Source organism: Polyodon spathula, chromosome 11 (genome assembly GCF_017654505.1).
Source record: "Polyodon spathula isolate WHYD16114869_AA chromosome 11, ASM1765450v1, whole genome shotgun sequence".
Taxonomy (NCBI): Eukaryota; Metazoa; Chordata; class Actinopteri; order Acipenseriformes; family Polyodontidae; genus Polyodon; species Polyodon spathula.
Window position 1 is genome coordinate 4,279,549 of NC_054544.1, and position 23,794 is coordinate 4,303,342.

Genomic DNA, 23,794 nt, shown 5'->3' on the forward strand with positions numbered 1-23,794 from the left:
TTCAAAAACAAGGAGGCTGTTTAATTGTGCAGAGGAAGTAACGAATGGCCTGGCTGGAACACTGTGGCCTTGAGAAGGTCTCAGGAAAGGAGGAGGAGGAGGCATTGGTCCTTTCTGATTCTCTCTGCTAGTGACTTACAGAGGGAGTTGAGCACACTTTATCATACCTCTATCTCTGGTTTTTGCCTATAATATAATAGTCAAACTGCTCAGACACTTGTTGTATGTTTCTGCAGAACACTGTCTCCTCTTAAAGTGACTTTTTATTTACATTTATTCCTATACTTTTTTTCTAACAAACTTATAACTATTATGCACTGCCCTGGACAAACAGAGCACTGATTGACTGAAGAGGATACAAACCTGTGTAGTTCTGAAACAGAGAGTTCCAGATGTCATTAGCCTCATCGCAATTCCCACAGCTAAGGTCTTTCTTGCAGGTTTCACAATATTGTAAGAGCTGAAAGAACTTCAAAGTCTCTGAAATCAAATATGGTTAAAATGTATACTTAAACCCATGCACAGGCACACACCATCTAGGTAAGCAACAAAACACATTTCCAGTTGCCCTCAAAACAGGACAGAAGCATAGTAATGTGCAGTTAAGCATGCTAAAGCACAGTAATGTCCAAAACATGAACCAATTATATATGTCATTTTTAGAAGGTTCAAGTTTCACAACAAACGCATTACTTCTGCTGTTTCCCATGTTGTCCATAGCACAGAAATATATTTTCACACATAATCCAGATTGTTTAGATATATTTGTTCACATATTGGGGAGATCATTTCTCTTTAGATCATCATAGTGGTTCCAAAGCAGGCTTCCAACAACACTGGTGATCTGATTGAAGTGAACAGGGCATGTTAGAAACACAGAGCAGCGTTGCAGGAGGGAAACAATATCTGGAAACACTTCTTTCCTTATAGAGAATTTCAGCAGCGTTGCAGGAGGGAAACAATATCTGGAAACACTGCTTTTTTAAAGACGAAAAATATTATATAGAATATATTGCTGCAAAGTGGACAAGACAGGATACAGCAAAGATAAAGTAATGGGTTTCCTGTCAATACTGCCGTGTGCCCAATTAATATTACCACTGAAATAATATAATAATGTAGGAGGCTGTGTGGTCCAGTGGTTAAAGAAAAGGGCTTGTAACTAGGAAGTCCCTGGTTCAAATCCTGGCTGAGTCACTTAACCTCCTTGTGCTCTGTCTTTTCAGTTGAGATGTTGTTGCAGTGTCTCTGCAGCTGGTGCATGGTTCACACACACCCTAGTCTCTGTAAGTTGCCTTGGATATCTGAAAAATAAACTAATAATAATAATGACCCTTGATATTCTCCCCACTTTAAGGTGAGGGTGATTTATAGTGCACATTGTGCTTTGAGTTCACAAGGTCCAGTTCTGTGCTTATACAGTATATGGAGAGTCAATGCCACCCCTCTCCAGCAGAATTACTTTTCCATGTGCTTCCGCAATCAGCCATCCTGCAGAGGAAGTTATGGCATCATGGAGTTTTCAAGAACAATGAGTCAAATGCACGTTAAGCGGAAAGTGTTGAAAAGACATTGTTTGTTCTGGGCGCAGGGTTGTTAAATAGCCTGCACTGCTTTAGAGATCTACCAGCCCTGTCCCGTGCGAGGGGGTCAGCACTGCATTGCTTTAGAGATATACCAGCCCTGTCCCGTGCGAGGGGGTCAGCACTGCATTGCTTTAGAGATATACCAGCCCTGTCCTGTGCGAGGGGGTCAGCACTGCATTGCTTTAGAGATATACCAGCCCTGTCCCGTGCGAGGGGGTCAGCACTGCATTCCTTTAGAGATATACCAGCCCTGTCCCGTGCGAGGGGGTCAGCACTGGATCACTTTAGAGATTTGCCAGCCCTGTCCCATGAGAGGGGGTCAGCACTGCATTGCTTTAGAGATTAACCAGCCCTGTCCCATGTGAGAGGGTCAGAAGTGGATCACTTTTGAGATATACCAGCCCTGTCCCGTGTGAGGTTTCCTTTATTGAGGTGCAGAGTATTGTGAACATTTTACATTGCATTGAGAGATCATACAAACGCATATTACAAAAGGCTGTTTCCATCCACCTTTTTCTAACAGGGTGTTGTTATTTGTGTGTGTGTGTGCGTGTGTGTGTGAATTATCTGCAGTGTGCTACCCTATCTACTGCTGCATTTGTGTTGTTTTGTTTGTTGCACACCTTCTTTTTGTCATTTTTATTACAGAATTCCAAAATTAGTGGGTGGGGTGGGGGGCGGAGGTAGACTCTCCCCTCAGAAAAGTAACAGCTCAAAATCCCAAGCCCCTGTCTTGATGAGACAAACTGGTTAAGCACTTGCTGGAATGTTTTGGAAACAGAGCGGTAATGACACTGGAGCCTCTACCTCCGTGAATTCAAACAATAGCCCTGAAAAAAAATACACAATCCAGGAAAAAAACATGTGCAATGTCACCTCTGTGCCTCTGGCAGCCAACTCCAAGTTTATTCAGTGCAGCCAACAGTGTGGACCCGAGCCAGGGAGGGGTGTTTCTCTTTTGACAAAGATGAAGTCATTTTCAAAACATGGCTTTCCACATTTTTTTGCTAAACAAAGCCATTTGAAGCTGCATATTATATTCTTTATATTCTGGGGAGGAGTGTAGAATATGGAACTCCCCCCCCTTTTTCTACACTCCCACCGACTGTGAAGCACACACCCCTCCTGGGCTGAAATGGCTGGTGGGCACATCGCAGTAAAGGTTTAACATCTCACTGGGTGGGGAGGGAGTCTTAAGTGAGGATCGGAATGAAGTTGTGCTTAGGAGTCCACAGCAGCTGCCTAATCTGAAAGAGTGAGAGAGAGTCAAAGAGAGCGAGACAGGGAGAGAGAGAGAGAGAGAGAGAGAGAGAGAGAGAGAGAGAGAGAGAGAGAGAGAGAGAGAGAGAGAGAGAGCTCTTTGAAAAAGGGGAGGGGAATCACAAGATAAAGTGAAGTTCTCTAACTGCGCTGGAAACTCTGAGCTCACTGTGGAGGAGAGGACACACTGGAGAGGAGACAGAAATACATTGAAGAGTCAGAGGAATAACCCCAAAGCTAGTCAAACCAAATAAAATACACCAGGAAGAGAAGGAAAATAAAAACTGCCCAGGTGAATAAAAGCTTTTTTTATTTATCTGACGACATGGGTGAAGACGGAGTTCAGGCAGAGAAGAGCAGCGTGGTCTCCCCCCACGAGACCCAGGAGCTGGTGGTGCCCAGCCCCAGCCCGGTGCACTCCTCTCCCTCCCAGAGCCTCACCCAGCTGACCACTGGCCTGGGCCAGGCCGAGGGGGTGCTGCATGATGGCTCGCAGGTCAGCGCCATCACCGTGCTCACGCTGCTCGACAAGCTGGTCAACATGCTGGATGTGGTGCAGGAGAACCAGCACAAGATGGAGCACCGACAGACTGAGATGGACCATGCCATCCGCGGCATCCAGAGCGACATGACCAAGCTCTCCAAGAGCCACTCCTCCACCTCCAACACCGTCAGCAAGCTGCTAGAGAAGTCTCGGAAGGTCAGCGTCCACATGAAGGAGGTCAAGGACAAGATGGACAAGCAGGCCGAACAGGTCAGGAAGCTGGAGGCCAACCATGCCCACCTGCTCAAGAGGAACAACTTCAAGGTGCTCATCTTCCAGGTGGGTGTCGGGTTCCTTTATATCCATCGCTGAGCACAGTTGTCAGACAGCTGCATCACATGCATTCCATTTTCTATTTAAGCATTATAACAAAAAAAAAAACCCACAGAACATTTTGGACTGGTTCTAATACCAAGGCGGGGTCAGTTACCAAGCTCTATGGAGGGGATTATTGCTATTACAGTCAATGAGATATAGTATTTGCTTTTATTAGTAAGTTCCAAGATTCTAAAGGTATTCTTCAGTGCAATAGTGCAGTAATTCTGATTGTAGCTACACTGTGACTATGCTGTAGCTAAAGGTTTACACCTGCACCAGAGTTACATCATTTCAATTGCACTTGAAATACAGTTTATTGAGTTGATTTCCCCTCAACCACTTTGTAAAGCTGTAGCCTACAGTTACAATGAATCCTATATCATGCACAAGCAGCTGCCAATGCAGAGTGGAGTAGCTTCAGGTGCTTCTCTCCTGACTTCATATCTGTACGTCACCCCACTGGATATAGGGTGTGGTCCTCTCAGTAAGCATTTTTTTATAGATTTATAATGCAGCATTTTATATAGATTGAGACGTGGGTAAATAAGTCAGTCCAGACATAGCAGGTCCCTAACTTTTTTTTTTTTTTTTTTATGTGTTTATTTATACATTTGTATTGCTTTCAAACAATTCTGCTTTGGTAATCTCCCAGGTTGAAATACTTTATAAAAAAAAAAAAAAATAGAAATAAAAAATCTTATAGTGTGATACATGCATGTGATTTCACTTGTTCTGGTGGTTTCACAGCACCTCTCCCCATGCACATGGTCTTGTAAGGGTCAGGACCCTAGAGGCACAGTGTGCTGAGTTTGCATGACCCTTGCTATCCTGTGGGCTGAGAACTCGGCAGCATTGCTTTCCGACTCGGCCCACTACCGCTGGGCAGAGAGCCCGCATGCTGACAGCCTGCCCGTTATGAATCATTAGCTGCCTTTCAGCTAATAAAAACACCAGATAGGAGAACATTCCTGAACTTGTTACCATAACAGGCCTCAAGCACAGGTTCATTGACACGGAGAGGCACGCACTGGCAGGAGTGAAACCAAGTCACAAATCGTTAACAAAACATCCACTCATTTTGTATGTAAATGATAGAAGTGCTTTGTGGTCCTTGAAAGCTGTAATACCCTTTTGTAATAGACCAGAGAGCTGTACTTGCAGAGCATTGCATCGGTGTTGCATTAACCCCAGTCAGAAACAGGGATCAACATGGCAACCTTTAAATTAATCATACTAATACTACAGTGCTCATCCTTCATAGTTGGGAGCCATAGTTAAGACACCAGGCTATTTGTGTTCCGCCTTATAACAAGAATACTAGTGTTATAGTAATGGCATTAAGGGGCAAATGGGAGCCATGACCATACTGCCTTATCAGTATAAAGGGCCACCTTACAAAAGGGGGAGCACTGTACTGATAATAATGCTGGGCTCCCACAGAATGTGTATATACTATAGATACAGAGGCAGATATATATATATATATATATGTATTTATGTATTTATGTATTGAGTACACACACAGACAGGTACATGTTCTTCTTTTCCATACAATACCTTGTAGTAACCCCTGTCTAGAGGAAGAGGTGTGCTCTGTTCTGGTTTCTCTCTGGATCTGAGACCTTGGATTTGTACACTTAGACAGATGGTTATCAACAAGCTAAAACAAAATTCTGGTTTCATGTAGAGCTAATGAAAACACAGCTATCGAGTAACTGTACTGCAATTCTGACCATCGGTCGCTGCTTTATAAAGAAATTGTATTGCATTTTTCAGAAAATATAGTAAGCCTAATATCAGTTTGAAATGCAGATTATGTCAAGATTTCACCTTCCAAATTGTTAAAATGAAAGCATACATTGAGCACTGAGAAGGTAGCTTTGCAGTGAGGAGAGGCTCTGTCAGCTGTTAGGAACTCAGAGAAGAGAACGACCTTCATTGAAACACAATAATACTGCAGAATGTGTGAAACATCCCATTAAGCTTCTAATCTGCTTAATGTCCTTTGTGCTTTCTGATTTCCTCAGGGGTTTTATTTCATTTTATTTTGGGCAGTGGCTAGACGAGCACTAGGGAGTGGGTTCCAGGTTCTACAGCAAAGCACTCACAACTTCAGCTGAACAAAACACTGGCACAAATCAGTGTCTAGCCCTTCCCTGGAGCTTCGTCATGTGACTCTTTTGGAGGGTATCACATCTCCACATTAAATTCAATCACCTTGTTGAAGAGTGCATGGCAAGATTGAATACAACAGAATAGGCACATTGTGAAAGAATTGGCTACAGCAAGGAGCAGTTCAGCTACTGTTCTGAGAAGATTCTTGCTCTTTTGTCTTTAAACTTACTCTTTAAAATGGGGCTCAATGTCTTTTGGTCAGTATGGAAAATTGCATGCAAAACTCAACGGTGTTGTAAATCACATGCCAAAATCAACAGCATGTAAAAATGCATGCAAATAGTCCACCTGTCAGCTTGCCCTGTCAAGGGCATTGCCAACCCCAGAGAAAAGTCCTTTAGCATTCATCCATCCCATCACCCCATGAGGCAACAGATCAGCTGCTAACAACAACAACAGACAGGTCTCAACAGTGTGGCTTCACTCTGAATCATGTCAACAAAATATAGATTTACCTTATCATAGGCATCGAAATCTATTCAAATCTAATGGTAAAGAAACAGAGAGAGCGGTACTTGGATGTCTTGTGTGGGGACTAACACAACTTGCCTTCTTTTAATTTAAACCAACAACAACAATAATAATAATAATAATATTCTTAATTCTTAAACAACATGGTTTGAGCTCAACGGAAACAACTGTTTTTTTTTTTCCCTAAGGGTTTAAATTGGCCAATAACTTTCAAATCTGAGAAACAAAAGGTAAACTTCCCTGGCTTACCCAAAGCATGCACTTAAAAACAGAACAACACAGCAGCTCCAAGGCGTGGCACACAGCCTCCAGCCAGTACAGTCCTGTTTACCAGCGTTCAGATTTAGCAAGTCTTCCATGCACTGCCCTAAACAGGCATCGCCCTTGTGTAACTGGGTATTCCTTGAGGCTTTCACTCTTTAGATATTTTAAAATGCCTGCAATCTTAACCTCTCCTCCTTTGACAGCTGCAAAACAAGCACCCCATGGTCTTTCTCAGACTAGAATACAGTGCAGTGCACAGCAGCAGGGAGAATATTTAGAAAAACCGTACACAACTGCCAGTGGTAAACTACACAAATATGTAGTAGTTAAAACATTACCGAATTGTTCTGATTCAGTATAACAACTTACAGTAAGAGAGAGGGTCTTAAAACTCCACAAACATCCATATCAATAAAATAATTCTTGCGGGTGATTTGTATTTAATGTGATGCTATTGAATATTCCTAACTTTATTCTCGGTAATAAAACAGTAATGATATTTCACAGGGAGGCAGACTTGCTGTGAGAGAGCAGACTGTGTCGCTACAGACAGAAGAAGACTCCTAGCAGCTGGAAGCAGTAGCAAGCTAGGCTAAACATTATTGAAATTATATCATTACACTGAAATTGAAATGATGCATTTGCACACTCATCTTGCTTGTTTCAAACCTTTAAGGTACAATGATGATAACGTTCTTACTTGTGCAATGAAATCACGACACAAGGTTTAAAATGTTCTCAGGATGGATCTGATCATCTGAATTGTCAGTTTCCTCGTGATACCCAAGTCACAAGCACTCAGAAGAGCTCTTTGTCTTACCTGCACTTTCTCCTGTTTTCCCTGCAGACTGCACGTTGTATTATACAACGAACATAACGTTTTATGTGTAAACAAATGCTTTTTTGATCATGCTCTAGGATAGTAGCGCCTGATTCGGATCTTGTCAGCTGGCACGCTTGAATGTACAGCTGGGGCACTGCACTAAAAGAGATTGCTGCTGCGTTTTGCTTTTTCCCTACAAATTCCAGAATTCCATTGTTCTAAAGGTCAAAAGGTGAATGGCAGCTGCAGTGCCCTATCGTTGAACCCCCCTCCCCCATGGGAATGTGTTCTGTCACTGTTAGGTATATGTAGTAAATTCCTGACCACTGTGTTAAATGACAAGGCAGCTGCAGCACACCTAACAACTGACATTTTTAAATGATTGCCAGATCCATGTTATTCAATTTGCATAGCCAAGTTCAAGCACGTTACAGACAAGAGGTGTGGCCACCAAGTCGGCCAGTAAATTACAATAAACAGCAGAAGAGACAGGCTGCATTGCCAAGGGTATCAAGCATGCTGCAAGATTCCCCAAACCAGCTACTAGGATACACTTAACTCAATCTTAACTCAATCTTAACACTATTTACTTTCATGTAAGAACTATTCTTACTAACAGTTTGCTAAATAAAAGTCTCATGCGCTTTACCTGAAGTTCCTGATCTCTTCGTATATGCAGGTTCAAGTCAACACCAACACAACAGCAGGGCTTTGTCTTGCCCACACTTTCTCCTGTTTTGCCCACAAACTGCAGTGTAGACATAACAACTTGCTTTAGAAATGTTTACCAGTTAACAGGAACAAACAGCAGCAACAGCTGGCTGAATTGCAAGGGAAGCAAACTTGCTGCCTAGATAGGCAGGGGATTGTTGTGTTGTTTCTGGAGACTTTATTTAAGAGCCGTGCTTCGACCATCAAAACGCCGGCTGTACTACTGTGCACATTGCTTCTTTGATTGGGTAACACTTTATTATGCTTCTCTAGCTACAATGTAATTACACTGCAATTGACTGTGTGGTTACATACATTAGCAATTGTTGGTAAATAAACAACCACATGTGAAAATTCGGTCAATTATTAAATATTTGTAATTTAGTAATTTAGCATGTTGTTGCAGTGTACAGTAATTGCACATCATGTGTATTGTTACAGTGTAACATACAGTGTAATATAGTGCAGTAAGACACACCCAATGCAAAGATACCTTTGATTGCATAAAACTACCAGAACAAAAGAAACCTTTTGACCAGTTTTCGGACTTTTTACACATAAGTGCGACTTTTTGCCTACTTACACAACTACAGTGCATCACTCAGTAAATGACTATAGGTCAGACAGTGCTTTTCTGGGCACCGTACCATACCTTGTTTTTTGTTCTAATAAACTTGGATGGAAAAGGAGACACTGGAAACCAGATTTGTAAGGATAAGAGACAGAGTATTGTACCATACAGTGTTCCTGTCTTCAATACAAAACCATTGCAGGCACATACAGAGGATCCTCATAACTGCTTAATAATATCACAGTACCTGAAAGGTTAAAGACATTTGATTAGTCCAATTCTAACCTCAAAGTCTATAGAAGGCGAGGGATACAAGTTTGGTGAAGATTAGGAAAAATTAAGGCAGTTACCATGTTCACTGTGTGGGGTACGACAGACAGACACAATCAGAGCACATGGGACCCCTACCTAGCCTCATCTTTTACCTAGCCTCATCTTTAAAAGTGAAACATTGAAGAGAAATCTACAATCACACAAACTAAAGATTCAGAACGACAAACACAATCATATCTGAGTGGGATCTCAAAAAAAGGGCAGTGTGGGAATACGGGGCTAAAAGGTACACAAACCCATCTCCTGCAAGTGGGCAATCCATTCTTGTTTTCGTTAGCAAGGCTGGTGCCTTCAAGTGGATTCTTTAGAAAAAAAAACTTTTCCAGGCATTTAAAAACAGAAAGTAGAGCAGTGCTTAGGAATGTGCCTGGAGACCAGGTGCTGCTCACACTGAAAGAGGCACCGGGCTTTTTTCCGCAGTTACCCTGTGATTCTTCCATGCTTATACCATGCATTTAACACAGTTTACCATGGTTTTCCATGATTTCTATTATGATTTACCGTACTGTTCTTCTCTGTGCCTTACAATGCTTCCCTGTTTTTTACCATGCTTTCACTATACGTTATTACACTTTGCTATGCATTTACTGCGGTAAACTTTGATAAGAGTCAGCACTTGAATCTGCCAGCATTGCTCAACTGGTAGTGAGGACATGCAGAGGGACTGCTTGTGTGTTTACTTTACAATTCCCAGTGTCACAGTTTTAGTCCTCTTACTAAGTTGAAAATCGAGAGCAGAGACCAGGGATTCATCTTTTACTGGACTGTTTGGCTCTAAAGCTGTCACACGATGAGGTCATTGTTTGGTGATGTGGTCATTGTTTGGTGATGAGGTCATTGTTTGGTGCTTGCAGCACTTTCCAGTGTAGTTTCCCTTCATTCCAACACGTCACTCTGAACAGTGTAATGGAACTTGAATTTTCTTTATGGAAAAGCACTAACTTTAAAACCAAACCGAACGTAAGACAGCACAGTACAGTACACAGGTGTGGGGGAATGAAGCTGGCTTGTACACACCTCTGATAGGTCTGAGAGATTAACACAGGAATATCATTCTCATCTTCTGGTCCAGGCATTGCTCAACAATGAGACAATCAATTACTTTGCATTTACCAAAGCTAACCATGATTTACCATACCTCTCTGGTCTTTACAATGCTTTACGATGCTTTATGACTCATTGCTTTGTTACATTTTGCCATGGTTTTACAATGGGAACAGTTTACAAGGGCTGAGGTGTGAAAAGCAACAATATGCAATGTTAAAAATGTTCCTGCGCAGTGATACAGGATTGTTTGTGAGCTGCAGATAATGAGCAGTAGTAACCACTACATAGCTCCCATGCCCGCAGTGCACATTAACAATCACAGCCAAGCAGATCTGACTCTCTGAAATGGAGCCTTTTTCTTCCTTGTCACCCTAGCAACATGTTTGTTTTCCTTGTGAAAACATTCCCCTCAGGGAAAGGAAGTGCTCTCGCTCGCTGCTTCCTTGCAGCATTGACCTTTCTGTCCATCTCTCTCTCTCTCTCTCTCTCTCTCTCTCTCTCTCTCTCTCTCTCTCTCTCTCTCTCTCTCTAATGAACAATGCTGTGCCGTGTAACATGTTTAATCGCAGTACACTGGAAATGTGATTGGTTATTTTGCTTAGCTATCCCTTGCCATGTACCCCTGTGCTTTGTAGCACATGCTGTGCCACCCTGCTGTACTGAAACTGAGCAGCAGGTGACAGGGACACCAGCTCAGAGAGCATTGGTGGAGGGGGGAATCTATTATCTGCGCACTAACATGTTGTGGAGGGCTGCTCAACAGAGGTTTCCAAGCGTATAGATAAAAAAAAGTAGAATTAATCAATGATACAGGGCTGGTGAGGCTAGAGAAGCTAATTAAATGGGTTTTAAAACTTACGAAATAGTCTCTCTGTCTCATTTTCTCTTTCTACTCCTCCTTCCTCCCTGCTCTCCTTCGTATTTAAGATTTTTTTTCAGACTATAGAATAAGGCCATTGATTCACTGAGACAGCAGCCTTCATTGTGATCTCCCCTGTGATCATTTTCCTTTAGAAATTATTTCCAAAGGCCAGTACAAGGCATGTATATGTTTTCAAAACTGTGACAATGTAGAGAATAACATCAGCAAGGAGTGGGCTGATGAACCTTATACAGGAACACAGGAACAAAGCAACATGAAACCCATCTCCCTGGAAGAAAAGACAACACCTAGCAAGCAAGGGAACGAGAGGTACTGCCCAGCAACAGAGACCCAGACACTTTGAGAACAGTGTGATGTATGGATCTGATCAAATCCATTCATAAATTAACAGTAGAGCTATAAATATTATGAATTGATTTTATAAAAAAAAATACATAAACAATATTAGCTAGTTATTAGTAGTAGTAGTAATAATAATAATAATAATAACAGGCTAACAATAATACTATGTTTTATAAATATAATAATAATAATAATAATAACAGCTACAGCAATACTATGTTTTAATCCGTAATGAGGCATTCTAAGACAACTGTTTTATTAAATTTTTTTAACTTGACATGAAGCTTTACACACTGTAATGTGTCATTTTTGTACAATATTGAAACTGTTATACGTTTTTGTACATCTCCAAAAAGATCTATAGAGGTTAAACATAGATCCTTAAACTGTATTACACACACACACACACACATATATATATATATATATATATATATATATATATATATATATATATATATACATATCTGAGGGGATACACACTGTGTCCAAACAGGGGGCCCCCAGTTTACACTAATTAACACCTTCGCTCGCAGAGAGATAGCAGAGACAGAGAGAGAGAGAGAGAGAGAGAGAGGGAAAGGGAGAAAGAGAGAGGGGGAGAGAGAGAGAGAGAGAGAGAGAGAGAGAGAGAGAGAGAGAGAGACAGAGAGAGAGAGAGAGAGAGAGAGAGAGAGAGAGAGAGAGAGAGAGACAGAGAGACTTGACTTTTAAGGGTCCTTTATTGAAAACATTTTGAAAAAAACAAAATAATTAACAATTCACAGTAACATTTTTTTTTTTTTTTTTTTTTTTTTTTTTTTAAAAGATAAACTAGGTCAGTATCAACAGATACGAAATATATATATATATATATATATATATATATATATATATATATATATATATATATATATATATATATATATCCCCCAATTAGATAAATCTGTATATACATGCACATCCAGATTATTTCACACAAAAAACTGTAGCTCTTCCTCCTCCCCCAGCACACACAATCCCTCATTCACACACCAACGCTGCTGAAAACTCTGTAAGTCATGGACTAAAGAAAAATAAACAGAATCAATTTGAATCCTTGTTTTCAACAACAATTTCAACATTAACTCAGCGTTATAAATTCCCGACCCCTGCAGCTTGTTTTTCCTGGTTTTCCAGATCGCTAATTTTCCTTGCCCAAATATAAAATTAATTAAAGCACTTTTAAATCATGTCTTGTGACTGTAAGGAAAATTAAAAATGAATAATTCTTTAGTAAAAATCACATTTAAAGAAATTAGCAATTCAGCAATAGCATTAAACAAGGGGTCCAGCCTTCTGCAGTCAGTAAAAAGATGAAACAGTGTTTCTTCCTCTCCACAAAAAACACAGTCTTTACTAACCGCAGGGTCAATACGGTGGACGTGGCGCCCAGTGGCTATGATGCCATGAAGAATGCGCCACTGTAGATCTCCTGAACGCTTAGGTAAAGGCGGTTTATATAAAGACCTCCAGGCCGGAGCAGTACTACCTACACAATCCACATGAGCTCTCCAACTGGTATCAGGCAGTGTCTTTAGCGCATTTACATGGCACACCTTAACACAGAGTCTGTACAGCTCCTTTTTTCCAGAAGAGTGTGCAGGAAGCTGTTGCAGCCTCTCAATACTGTACAGACCTTCCCCAAGGTTTTCAGGAACAGCAGGGGACACTAAAAAGGAAGGGCAAGCCAATTCTTGCTCATCATTGCCTCCCAGAGGGCAACATTCAACATCTCTGTAACCCTAGGGGAAAAAGAGTCTCTGAGCTTTTTCAAAAGATTCTCTAGTACTCTGAGTGAGTGAATTCCCAGCTGTTTGGCCAGGCTTTCCACCTCTGTCCACCTCCCAATGCTCACCTGCAGTAAATCTTTTAGTTTTGTAATGCCCCCTTTTGCAAAACTAGAGCACAACGCCCCAGACTGGAAACCATCGGCAGGGAACAAGGAGTTAAAAAATAAAGGCTCTTCTAGCAATGCTCCTACGGTCAAATAATCCTCCAGTCTCTCCACCTTCACCATTCGCCAGGCATTGAGCATGTTCTTATAGAAGTCTGTGAGTTCATTGGTGTCTAGCTGAGATAGATTTATTAAAAACAATTGCCAATCCCAGCCCAGTTCCCTCACTCTGTGCAGGAAAGAGAAGGCGATGTTTCTCCAGCTTAGCTCAGGTAAAAGCAGAGAACGCTGCACTGCTTGCAACCGGAAAGTAGCCACACGACTGCGTACATCCACTAACCCCTGACCCCCTTCACTAGGGGGCAGGTACAAGACAGCTGGCTTTAGCCAATGATGGCCACTCCAAAAAAACTCCAATAGTACTCTTTGTATGTCATTTATCAGCCCTGAGGGAGGATCCAGGCACACCAGCCTGTGCCACAGCATGGAGGCCACCAGACTGTTGATCACAAGAACTCTTCCCTTGTATGACAACTGAGGTATCAGCCACCGTCAACACTGCAGCCTTCCCTTAACCTTTTCTGCTAAATCCTCCCAGTTCTTGAATTCATACTGTCGTTCTCCCAAATAGACTCCCAGAACTTTGATCCCAATCTCCCCCCCCCCAGCGCAATGGCTGAGGTAGCGTCGGGGGTCCGGCTCCACGCCACTCCCCTGACAGGAATGTGCTGCACTTGCCCCAGTTCACCTTGGCTGATGAGGCTTTCTGAAAAATGTCCAAACTGTCTCTCAGTGCTGACACATCAGCATGACTGGTAATAAAGACATTAACGTCATCAGCATAGGCAGACAGTTTGACTGGAGGAGCATTAGGTGTAACAGGTATTCTCAGACCAGCCAGCTTTCTCCTAAGATGACAAAGCAGAGGTTCAATAGAGAGGGCATATAACCTGCCTGATAGGGAACATCCCTGGCGAATCCCTCTGTACACCGAAAACGGACAGCTCAAGCTATTATTAATTTTCAAAACACCAAAAACATTTTTATACAACAGGGAAATAAAAGAAATGAAATTAGGACCAAAATCAGTAATGTTTTAACAAGATATTTGTGATCCACCCTATCAAATGCTTTTTCTTGATCTAGAGAAATAATCCCCAAATCAAGATTTAAAAGATTACTAGCAGTTAAAAAGTCTTGGATTAGAAAGATATTATCAAATATTGTCCTTCCAGGAATGCAATATGACTGGTCTTTATGAACCACGGTGTGAATACATTCCCTCAGTCTATTGGCCAAGGCTTTTGAAAATATTTTATAATCCGAACATAAAAGTGAGACGGGGCGCCAATTCTTTAGTTTTTTTAGATCTCCTTTTTTTGGCAACAGTGTAATCACAGCCCAACGACAGCTCAGAGACAGCTCTCCTTCTCTAATGCACTCTTGTAAAACCCGGAAAAGGTCTTCCCCAATCACTGGCCAGAGCTTTTTATAAAACTCTGCCTGAAGGCCATCAATCCCAGAGGCTTTTCCTGGTGACATCTGAGTGACTGCCTTCGTCAGCTCTTGCATTGTCAAACAGGCTTCTAGGGGGTGCTGTTCTTCTTGAGACAATTTGGGCAGGTCCTGGTGCAGTAAAGCGATTTGCTCCTCATCACAGGGCTTGGCACTAAACAGCTGGGTGTAGAAAAGCACAGCTGCTCTATTAATATCTTCTTTACTGTGCACCTCCTTCCCGCAGGGCAGACGCACACAAAACAGCTGCTTACTCTCCACCACCTTCTTCTCCAAGTTGAAAAAGAATTTGGTGGGTGCATCCATGTCCTTTAGCAGTGTGAAACGAGAGCGGATGAGGGACCCCTTCACTCTTTCCTCCAGTAGGCTGCTCAGAGTTTCTCTTTTCTCTCTCAGAGACTGGAAGATGTTTTCATCACTATCGAGAGTAATTTTTGTTTCTATTCTCAATATCTCTCTCTCAAGCTCTTCAACTGTCTGGTTCAAAACCCTGGTTGTATTTAAAGTATATTGCTGACAGAAAATTTTAATTTGTATTTTTCCAATGTCCCACCACTGTTGTATACTACTATATTTCATGCTCTGCTGCCTCCAGGAGACCCAAAATGCTTTAAAAAGATCTAAAAACTGTTTGTCTTCCAATAATTTAGTATTAAAATGCCAGTATGACTTTGAGGGAGCAGCAGAAGCAGGCAAATAGTAAGTAACACACAGTGGTGATCAGACAGCATAGTGGAAATGATATTGCTCTTAAAAATCTGATTAAGATTTTGTTTAGTGCAGTACAATCTATCTAATCGCGCTTTTGATATCTGATTATTATTATTGATTTTAACCCAAGTATACTGCTTTATACTGGGATATAAATTCCTCCAGACATCAACCAGGCTTTGAACTTTTAAAACAGCAGACAATTCTTTTGAAGACTGGGGATGTGGCTCTTCATGATTCCTATCCATGATAAAATGTTCTGTACAGTTAAAATCACCCCCCACTAAAATCATATGTGCAGGATTACAATTAGATAAAACTTGATTAAATTTTTTAAAAAATAAAACTTTTTCCCTGCCCTCATTTGGTGCATATAAATTGATAAAAACAATCTCAGTGCCTTTAAAAACCATTTCTATTTTTAAAAGGCGCCCTTGGATTTCCTCACTAACTGATAAAATCTCTATTTGCAGCCCTGGGGAGAACAGCACAGCTACTCCAGCACTGACATTAGAACCGTGACTAAAGACGCCCCGCCCCTTCCATTCGCTCAGCCACTCACTCTCATTCATACTGTCTGTATGCGTTTCCTGTAAAAACATCACATTCACTCTCTTCTGTGTGATCAAATGAAATAAACGTGCTCTCTTATTAACACTCCTACAACCATTTACATTAAAAGTAGCTATTTGAATTTGTTCCATAGGAAATAAAGAAAACAAAAACAAACTACTAAAAACTATATTAAAATGTCTTATTAAATAATCCATTAATATGTCTTCGGTTTGTTATCATTCAATAATTTTCTTGCAGAGACTATTACTTTTTTTAAACGATACCGTTTCTTTTGGTCTAGCTCCTCTAACGTAGCTTTTCTCATGGCTATTTTTGCAGAGTAGATAAACAGCTGGATATTAGGAAAGAACTGTGTTAAATCAGTTCCCCTTTTCCCTTTGGTTTTATCTAAAAATGCTGATATTGTATCAACTGGATATATTTTACTCTTACCAGACGGGTTGGGCAGAGCCTCATCGAGCAGCACCGAGGAGTCAGAGAGCTCTACTGTGCTGGCAAATATAACATAATTACTACCGTCAATATTGAAAGTCCATGCAACTTCAATAGACGAGTTGAGGTCATTCAATAATACAAAAACTTGTCTCCTAAAAGACATGACATGCTTAACATCTGGGTTTTTACAACCGAGTAAAATAGGTTTAATTGGGGACATTATTTTATCATATCTTAGTAGCTCATTAATAATCAACTCATCTTTAATGAAAGGCGGGACATTTGAAAGGATAACTTTAGTGACAGGGAAAGCTAAAGGTAAAACGCTGACAAAACTTTCTTTGATATACAAACCTTCTTCAACAATCCTGTTCACTAACAGTTCACTACTAAGAAAAACAACAATGGCTTTATTCATTCTTGCATCAGAGTTTATATTTCCATATCCTATTTTCTCCCCGACAGCTAACAAACACTCCTCCACTGTTATTGAACTGTCTGGAATACATTTAAAGCCATGCCTACGGGTCAGCGACCCAAAACTTCCCGATTTGGAACCCATGACGGCTCCAAATCAGGAAGGATAAATAAATAAATAAATAAATAAATAAAGCTAAACATGTACAAAATGAATATAACTTCAGTAAAAGTTTTACTCACGCACAGTACACACCACTCGCTCTACACAAGCCCCTCCCACGATCCCACAGTCCTCAGTGAGAGAGAGAGAGAGAGAGAGAGAGAGAGAGAGAGAGAGAGAGAGCTGAGAGAGCTGAGAGACAGCAGAGATAGCAGAGAGAGCAAAGAGAGAGCAGAGAGATAGCAGAGAGAGAAAGCAGAGAGAGCAGAGAGGGAGCAGAGAGCAGAGAGGGAGCAGAGAGAGAGCAAAGAGAGAGCAGAGAGGTAGCAGAGAGCAGAGAGGGAGCAGAGAGCAGAGAGAGAAAGCAGAGAGAGCAGAGCAGAGCAAAGAGTTAGCAGAGAGAGAGAGAGCAGAGAGAAGCAGAGATAGTAGAGAGAGCAGAGAGCAGAGAGATAGCAGAGAGAGCATAGAGAGATAGCACAGAGATAGCAGAGAGATTGCAGAGATAGTAGAGAGAGCAGAGAGCAGAGAGATAGCAGAGAGAGCGGAGAGAGATAGCACAGAGATAGCAGAGAGAAAGCAGAGAGAGAGAGCAGAGAGATAGCAGAGAGAGAAAGCAGAGAGAAAGCAGAGAGAGAGCAGAGAGAGCAGAGAGCAAGCAGAGAGATAGCAAAGAGAGAGCAGAGAGATAGCAGAGAGAGCATAGAGAGATAGCACAGAGATAGCAGTGAGATTGCAGAGATAGTAGAGAGAGAGCAGAGAGAGCAGAGAGATAGCAGAGAGAAAGCAGAGAGAGCAGAGAGAGCAAAGAGATAGCAGAGAGAGCAGAGAGATACCAGAGAGAGAAAGCAGAGAGAAAGCAGAGAGAGAGCAGAGAGAGCAAAGAGATAGCAGAGAGAGCAGAGAGATACCAGAGAGAGAGCAGAGAGATAGCAGAGAGAGCAGAGAGATAGCCAGAGAGAGAGGCAGAGATAGCAGAGAGAGCAGAGAGATACCAGAGAGAGAAAGCAGAGAGAAAGCAGAGAGAAAGCAGAGAGAGCAGAGAGAGCAGAGAGAAAGCAGAGAGAAAGCAGAGAGATACCAGAGAGAAAGCAGAGAGAAAGCAGAGAGAGAGAGAGCAAAGAAATAGCAGAGAGCGTAGAGAGATAGCACAGAGATAGCAGAGAGAGTAGAGATAGCAGAGAGAGCAGAGAGATAGTAGAGAGAGCAAAGAGTTAGCAGAGATAGCAAAGAGAGCGTAGAGAGATAGCAGAGAGAGAACAGAGAGATAGCAGAGAGAGAAAGCAAAGAGATAGCAGAGAGAGAAAGCAGAGAGATAGCAGAGAGAGATAGTAGAGAGATAGCAGAGAGAGAAAGCAGAGAGATAGCAGAGAGAGAAAGCAGAGAGATAGAGCAGAGAGAGAGCAGAGAGAGAGAGCAGAGAGATAGCAGAGAGAGAAAGCAGAGAGATAGCAGAGAGATAGCAGAGAGAAAGCAGAGAGAGAAAGCAGAGAGATAGCAGAGAGAGCAGCAGAGATAGCAGAGAGAGAGCAGAGAGATAGCAGAGAGAGAAAGCAGAGATAGCAGAGAGAGCAGAGACAGCAGAGAGAGAACAGAGAGATAGCAGAGAGAGAAAGCAGAGAGATAGCAGAGAGAAAGCAGAGAGAGAACAGAGAGATAGCAGAGAGAGCAGAGAGATAGCAGAGAGAGAACAGAGATAGCAGAGAGAAAGCAGAGAGACAGCAGAGAGAGCAGAGAGACAGCAGAGAGAGAACAGAGAGATAGCAGAGAGAGAACAGAGATAGCAGAGAGAAAGCAGAGAAGTAGCAGAGAGAGCAGAGAGATAGCAGAGAGAGAGCAGAGAGATAGCAGAGAAGAACAGAGAGCAGAGAGATAGCAGAGAGAGAAAGCAGAGAGATAGCAGAGATAGCAGAGAGATAACAGAGAGAGAAAGCAGAGAGCAGAGAGATAGCAGAGAGAGAACAGAGAAGTAGCAGAGAGAGCAGAGAGAGAGCAAAGAGATAGCAGAGAGACAGCAGAGAGAGAACAGAGAGATAGCAGGGAGAGAAAGCAAAGAGAGCAGAGAGATAGCAGAGAGAGAACAGAGAAGTAGCATAGAGAGCAGAGAGAGCAGAGAGATAGCATAGAGAGCAGAGAGACAGCAGAGAGAGAACAGAGATAGCAGAGAGAGAAAGCAGAGATAGTAGAGAGAGCAGAGAGATAGCAGAGAGAGAACAGAGAGATATCAGAGAGAAAGCAGAGAAGTAGTAGAGAGAAAGCAGAGAAGGAGCAGAGAGAGAAAGCAGAGAGAGCAGAGAGATAGCAGAGAGAGAACAGAGAGTAGCAGAGAGAGCAGAGAGAGAGCAGAGAGATAGCATAGAGAGCAGAGAGATAGCAGAGAGAGAACAGAGAAGTAGCAGAGAGCAGAGAAAGCAGAGAGAACAGAATGATAGCAGAGAGATAGCAGAGAGAGAACAGAGAAGTAGCAGAGAGAGCAGAGAGAGAGCAGAGAGATAGCATAGAGAGCAGAGAGAAAGCAGAGAGAGAACAGAGATAGCAGAGAGAGAAAGCAGAGAGATAGCAGAGAGAGCAGAGAGATAGCAGAGAGAGAACAGAGAGAAAGCAGAGAAGTAGCAGAGAGCAGAGAGAAAGCAGAGAGAGCAGAGAGCAGAGAGAAAGCAGAGAAGTAGCAGAGAGCAGAGAGAAAGCAGAGAGAGCAGAGAGATAGCAGAGAGAGAACAGATGTTATGCTCTACAGCAAGAAACAAATAACACACTGGCTGAGAAAGACCCTCATCTCTGCACACGTTTGAGATTGTTCCAGTTCAAGATTTATACTGGAGCCCACCTGGGTTTGCTTAATTGCAGTGTGTACTGCAGTCAGCCCTCGTTTAACATGCTACATTGTTCAGTATGTTATACAAATGCACTTACACCTAATCAAATTTCCAATCAGTACTGCAGCCTAGCACTGGAAGTCCCCAGTTTATTGCTATTGGTCTGGTAACTTTAACAGAATCAGGGCCATCATGTCAATAAACTACAGCAACCTGGCTGCAAACAACTTTCATTGATTCTTCTGGCAAGTAACTCCTTACTGGGAGAAAAAACTGGTTTGTCCAAATATATAGCGTTTGGAAGGTGGGTCTATTACCATCAAGTTAATGACTGGCTAGAGTATTGTGAAAGCCCGGCTGAATCTGAGGTCCTACAAGGTCTCTAGATGGACATTAACTTGGTATCTCTTTTCAATGCTATCTTACAGCCTTCTCTGAGAACCTCCTTTTATCTGCTAAGCCACAGAGATATTTAGCATGGGGGTGTGAAGGGTAATTCCCTGCCTGCATGTTTGGATAATTGGATTACGCTTTGAATAGTAATGTGTGAAATATCCAGTCTGTGTGTTCAAACTTCTAATATCAGCCTCCACTTCAAGAGTTACATTTATTCTTCTTCTAGAAATACTAAAATAAACTATTTTACAATTTGGGAGTAGAGTCTACATCACACTGCAGTGTTAAAAGCATAGGATCAAAAAATCTAATTTCAGCATTAAAGACATTGAAAGAGACGTTTAGCCGAAGCGTTTGTCAAGTCTCTTTTAATATTTCTGAATGCAGCACTATTGGAAGTATTCTGCTTAGTAAGCAAGGCGCTTTGAACAGTAATCGCAATGTAACATGTGCACTGGATTGGTATTCTAGACAGTAGAGTGCAGGTATAGAGTGTTCTAGTATTCTACTTAGTAGACAGGATGCCTTGAGTATCAGGCACAATGTAACATGCATACTGGGTTGCCATCATTACAATTACTGACAGGAGTGCAGACTACCAGTGCCACAGCCTGTGATGTGCACACGAGCAAGCTGGCCATAAACCAGGGATATGCTGTGAAGTATGTGGCACCTGCATGTTGAAATGTTGGGGATCTCTGCCTTGTAGGTTTTTAATTCTGCTGCGTGTGTTTCACATTCCTGACTGAGCCCTATGCCTGGGTAAGAGCCCTGCCTTGGAACCTCTCCAGAGTTCCAGAATTCAGTGGAAAATATGAGTGGAATCTGTGATGGGGCGAAGCTGCTGTTGCTTTGTTTATTTGTATCAGGCTGCTTTTAGCTGAAGAAAATGCTGCTGGAAAAACTTAACAACAGAGAGTACAGGGTCAGATTCGCTCAAAATTCAAAGTACAATGTTAGCACAGCACTTTTTAAAAATGTTAACACACTACTCCAGACTGTTCAAGCCAAAACAAGATTCTCCTAATTACAGTGCAGTTGTTTCTAAAAGTGCTTTATAACTTTAACACTTTATCTCTATACCCTAGAATACCTGTATCATTTTATATATATATATACAGCTGTACCGAGCAGAATTTTATACACATCGATGGTTTTATTCATAGTAAATACAAGCATGTGGATTTAATTAGACCTGCTTGGTTTCCGCGTAGCTTAGCTACTAGTGCTATCGACTAAGTCTGAGTATTTATATGGGTAAGTAGTTTTTGTTCTGGGTTTGGTTGCTTTGATACTGAGATCTAATGTCCTTTTGTAAGTGACTCTGCATATAATGCACAGTTCACAGCCTACCTCTGTAAAGTGCTTTGTGATAGTGGTCCACTATGAAAGGCATTATATAAAAATAAAGATATTATTATTATCACTTTTCCTTATATCATTCTTTGACTGGCTGGGAGTTTGCTAGGAGAATCCTAACTGCCGGGAAATTGAAAAAATTGTTGAAAAATTGAAAAATGTTGGAGCAACAGAACACAGAGCCATGAATTCAAACATCATGTGCAGTGATGATGTACCTGAGCAAAACAGTGAAGATGACTAGCACAGCTCAGGGGTACAGGCATTGTAATGAGATACTGGCATTGATCGAGACTGTGGCCACTGTACAGTATTGCTGCTTTGCAGCAGAGCCACCTATCGAGTGCAATGCAATCTGGACAGTAATAACAGCACTGGAACACTGTGCTCAATGGACAGGTTCTGCTTGTACACAGAGTCAGGTTAACTGCGGATTTGTGATTGTTTTACCTTGACATGAAGAGTGCTGTAGGAGAGAACATTGGGATTGTATCGTACTGTACTGTATGAACCTTCCACAGTGCAGGGAACACAATGGTTAATATCTGAAATAGCATCCGCAGACGTTATTTTTTTGCTGTGTATAAAGGCTCGTTTGAGATTCCCGAAGAGATCTTGGCTTTGCTTCAGGTCATTAACTAGCAAACATTAGCACTCTTATCATATTAATGCATGAGATCTGCAGACACAGCCGCACTTCATTTCCAAAGAGCTCATTAGCCTACACTCGAAGGTGCTCATTATCGGAACATGTGTAATCATTTCTAATATTATTTACTTATCTCTCTTCAAAACCAGTGACCAGTACCATAAAATTGTATCCTCTTGCTTTAATACTGATGGCTTTTAGCGTATTCATTTTGTCACTTTTATTTTGCTTGTCTTGGTCTTTTCCAGGAAGAAAACGAAATCCCGGCCAGCGCCTTCGTGAAGGACCCTGTCCCATACCCGCGAGGGACGGAGGGCGAGGAGTCTGTGGACAGCAACAAGTCCCTGGAGGAGACGCTGCAGACGGTGAACCTGTCCTCGGATGAGGAGATCTGCCCGGACGAGGAGGAGGGCAGTCTCCAAGAGGAGAAGCATGAGCAATCCCGCGCTGAGAAGATCAAGCGCTCCAGCCTGAAGAGGGTGGACAGCCTGAAGAAGGCCTTCTCAAGGCAGAACATTGAGAAGAAGATGAGCAAGATCGGGACCAAGATTGTGTCCCCTGAGAAGAGAGAGAAAATCAAGAAAAGCCTCACCCCCAACCACCAGAAGACCAGCAGCTCCAAGAGCTCCTCCTTTAAGGTGACTCCTCTCACCTTCAACGTCAAGAAGAACAGGGAAGGAGAAACTTCCGTCACCCCCACTACACCCACCCCTGCTGGGGAGTCTCCAACAGCCATGGCCTCCATCGAGCTGGAGCCCCTCAGCAGCCCTGGGGAAGATGTCTCCTTCTCGGAGGTCCACTCTGAGCTGTCCGCAGCCCTGGATGAGGTGAAGGCCGCCGCGGATTCCCTGCAGAAGGAGATCAGGTTGGAGAAGAGCAGCGTGGCTGTAGGTGACATGGAGATGGAGCTCACCATTGTGGAGTCACTGGAGGATGAAGCTGAGATCCTGGAGTACACCACATCCTCCACCCTCAGGCAGGAAGAACCCCAGCCTTCGGAAGAGGAAACCTCCGGGGAGCCTGTCGTGCAGCCAGCTGTCCTCAACCTGGATTAGTCATCGTCACCCTGTGCCTTCGGAAAGGAGGTGTTTTCAGTCCTAGGTGTAGATTGTGAAATGTCTCCTGGGGTGCTCTAAGCTTTCCTTGCCTCTTCCACCCTCACCATCACACCTAATCACATGGCCCATGAAAAAGGCCTGCTATGATCCAATGTCAAGATTGGTTTATATTTCATTCCTTGTAAGGATCACCCATTACCAAACAATTGATGTTCTAGTCTTGTTTTTAGATTTGATGTGTGATGTCTGTCTGTCTGTCTGTCTTTGTTATCCACTTCAATAACTTGAATCATTCAGTCACCCTACAGCATCTAAATACAATTAAATATCTAGTCATAAATCTGTATAATTATCCAGCTAACTCATTTTGTATGTGTCTGCCTGTCTATCTATCTATATATTTACTTTTCTCAGTAAAACACTTTTTCCTATTTTAATGAGAATTGTGTGTATTTT

At 42.2% G+C, this 23,794-nt stretch overlaps 1 protein-coding gene across 1 annotated transcript; it reads left to right on the plus strand.

Annotated features, from left to right (window-relative positions):
- Positions 1-2,901: 2,901 nt before the first annotated feature.
- Positions 2,902-23,775, plus strand: LOC121322867 (caveolae-associated protein 2-like). Its single transcript, XM_041263321.1, has 2 exons — positions 2,902-3,669; positions 22,529-23,775. The coding sequence occupies exons 1-2, from the start codon at positions 3,172-3,174 to the stop codon at positions 23,333-23,335; spliced, it is 1,305 nt and encodes a 434-aa protein (XP_041119255.1). The 5' UTR covers positions 2,902-3,171; the 3' UTR covers positions 23,336-23,775.
- Positions 23,776-23,794: the final 19 nt, after the last annotated feature.

Coding starts and splice junctions, on each gene's coding strand:
- LOC121322867 (XM_041263321.1), top strand. CDS start 3,172: ATGGGTGAAGACGGAGTTCAGGCAGAGAAGAGCAGCGTGGTCTCCCCC. Junction 3,670..22,528: donor TCAAGGTGCTCATCTTCCAG/GTGGGTGTCGGG, acceptor GGTCTTTTCCAG/GAAGAAAACGAAATCCCGGC.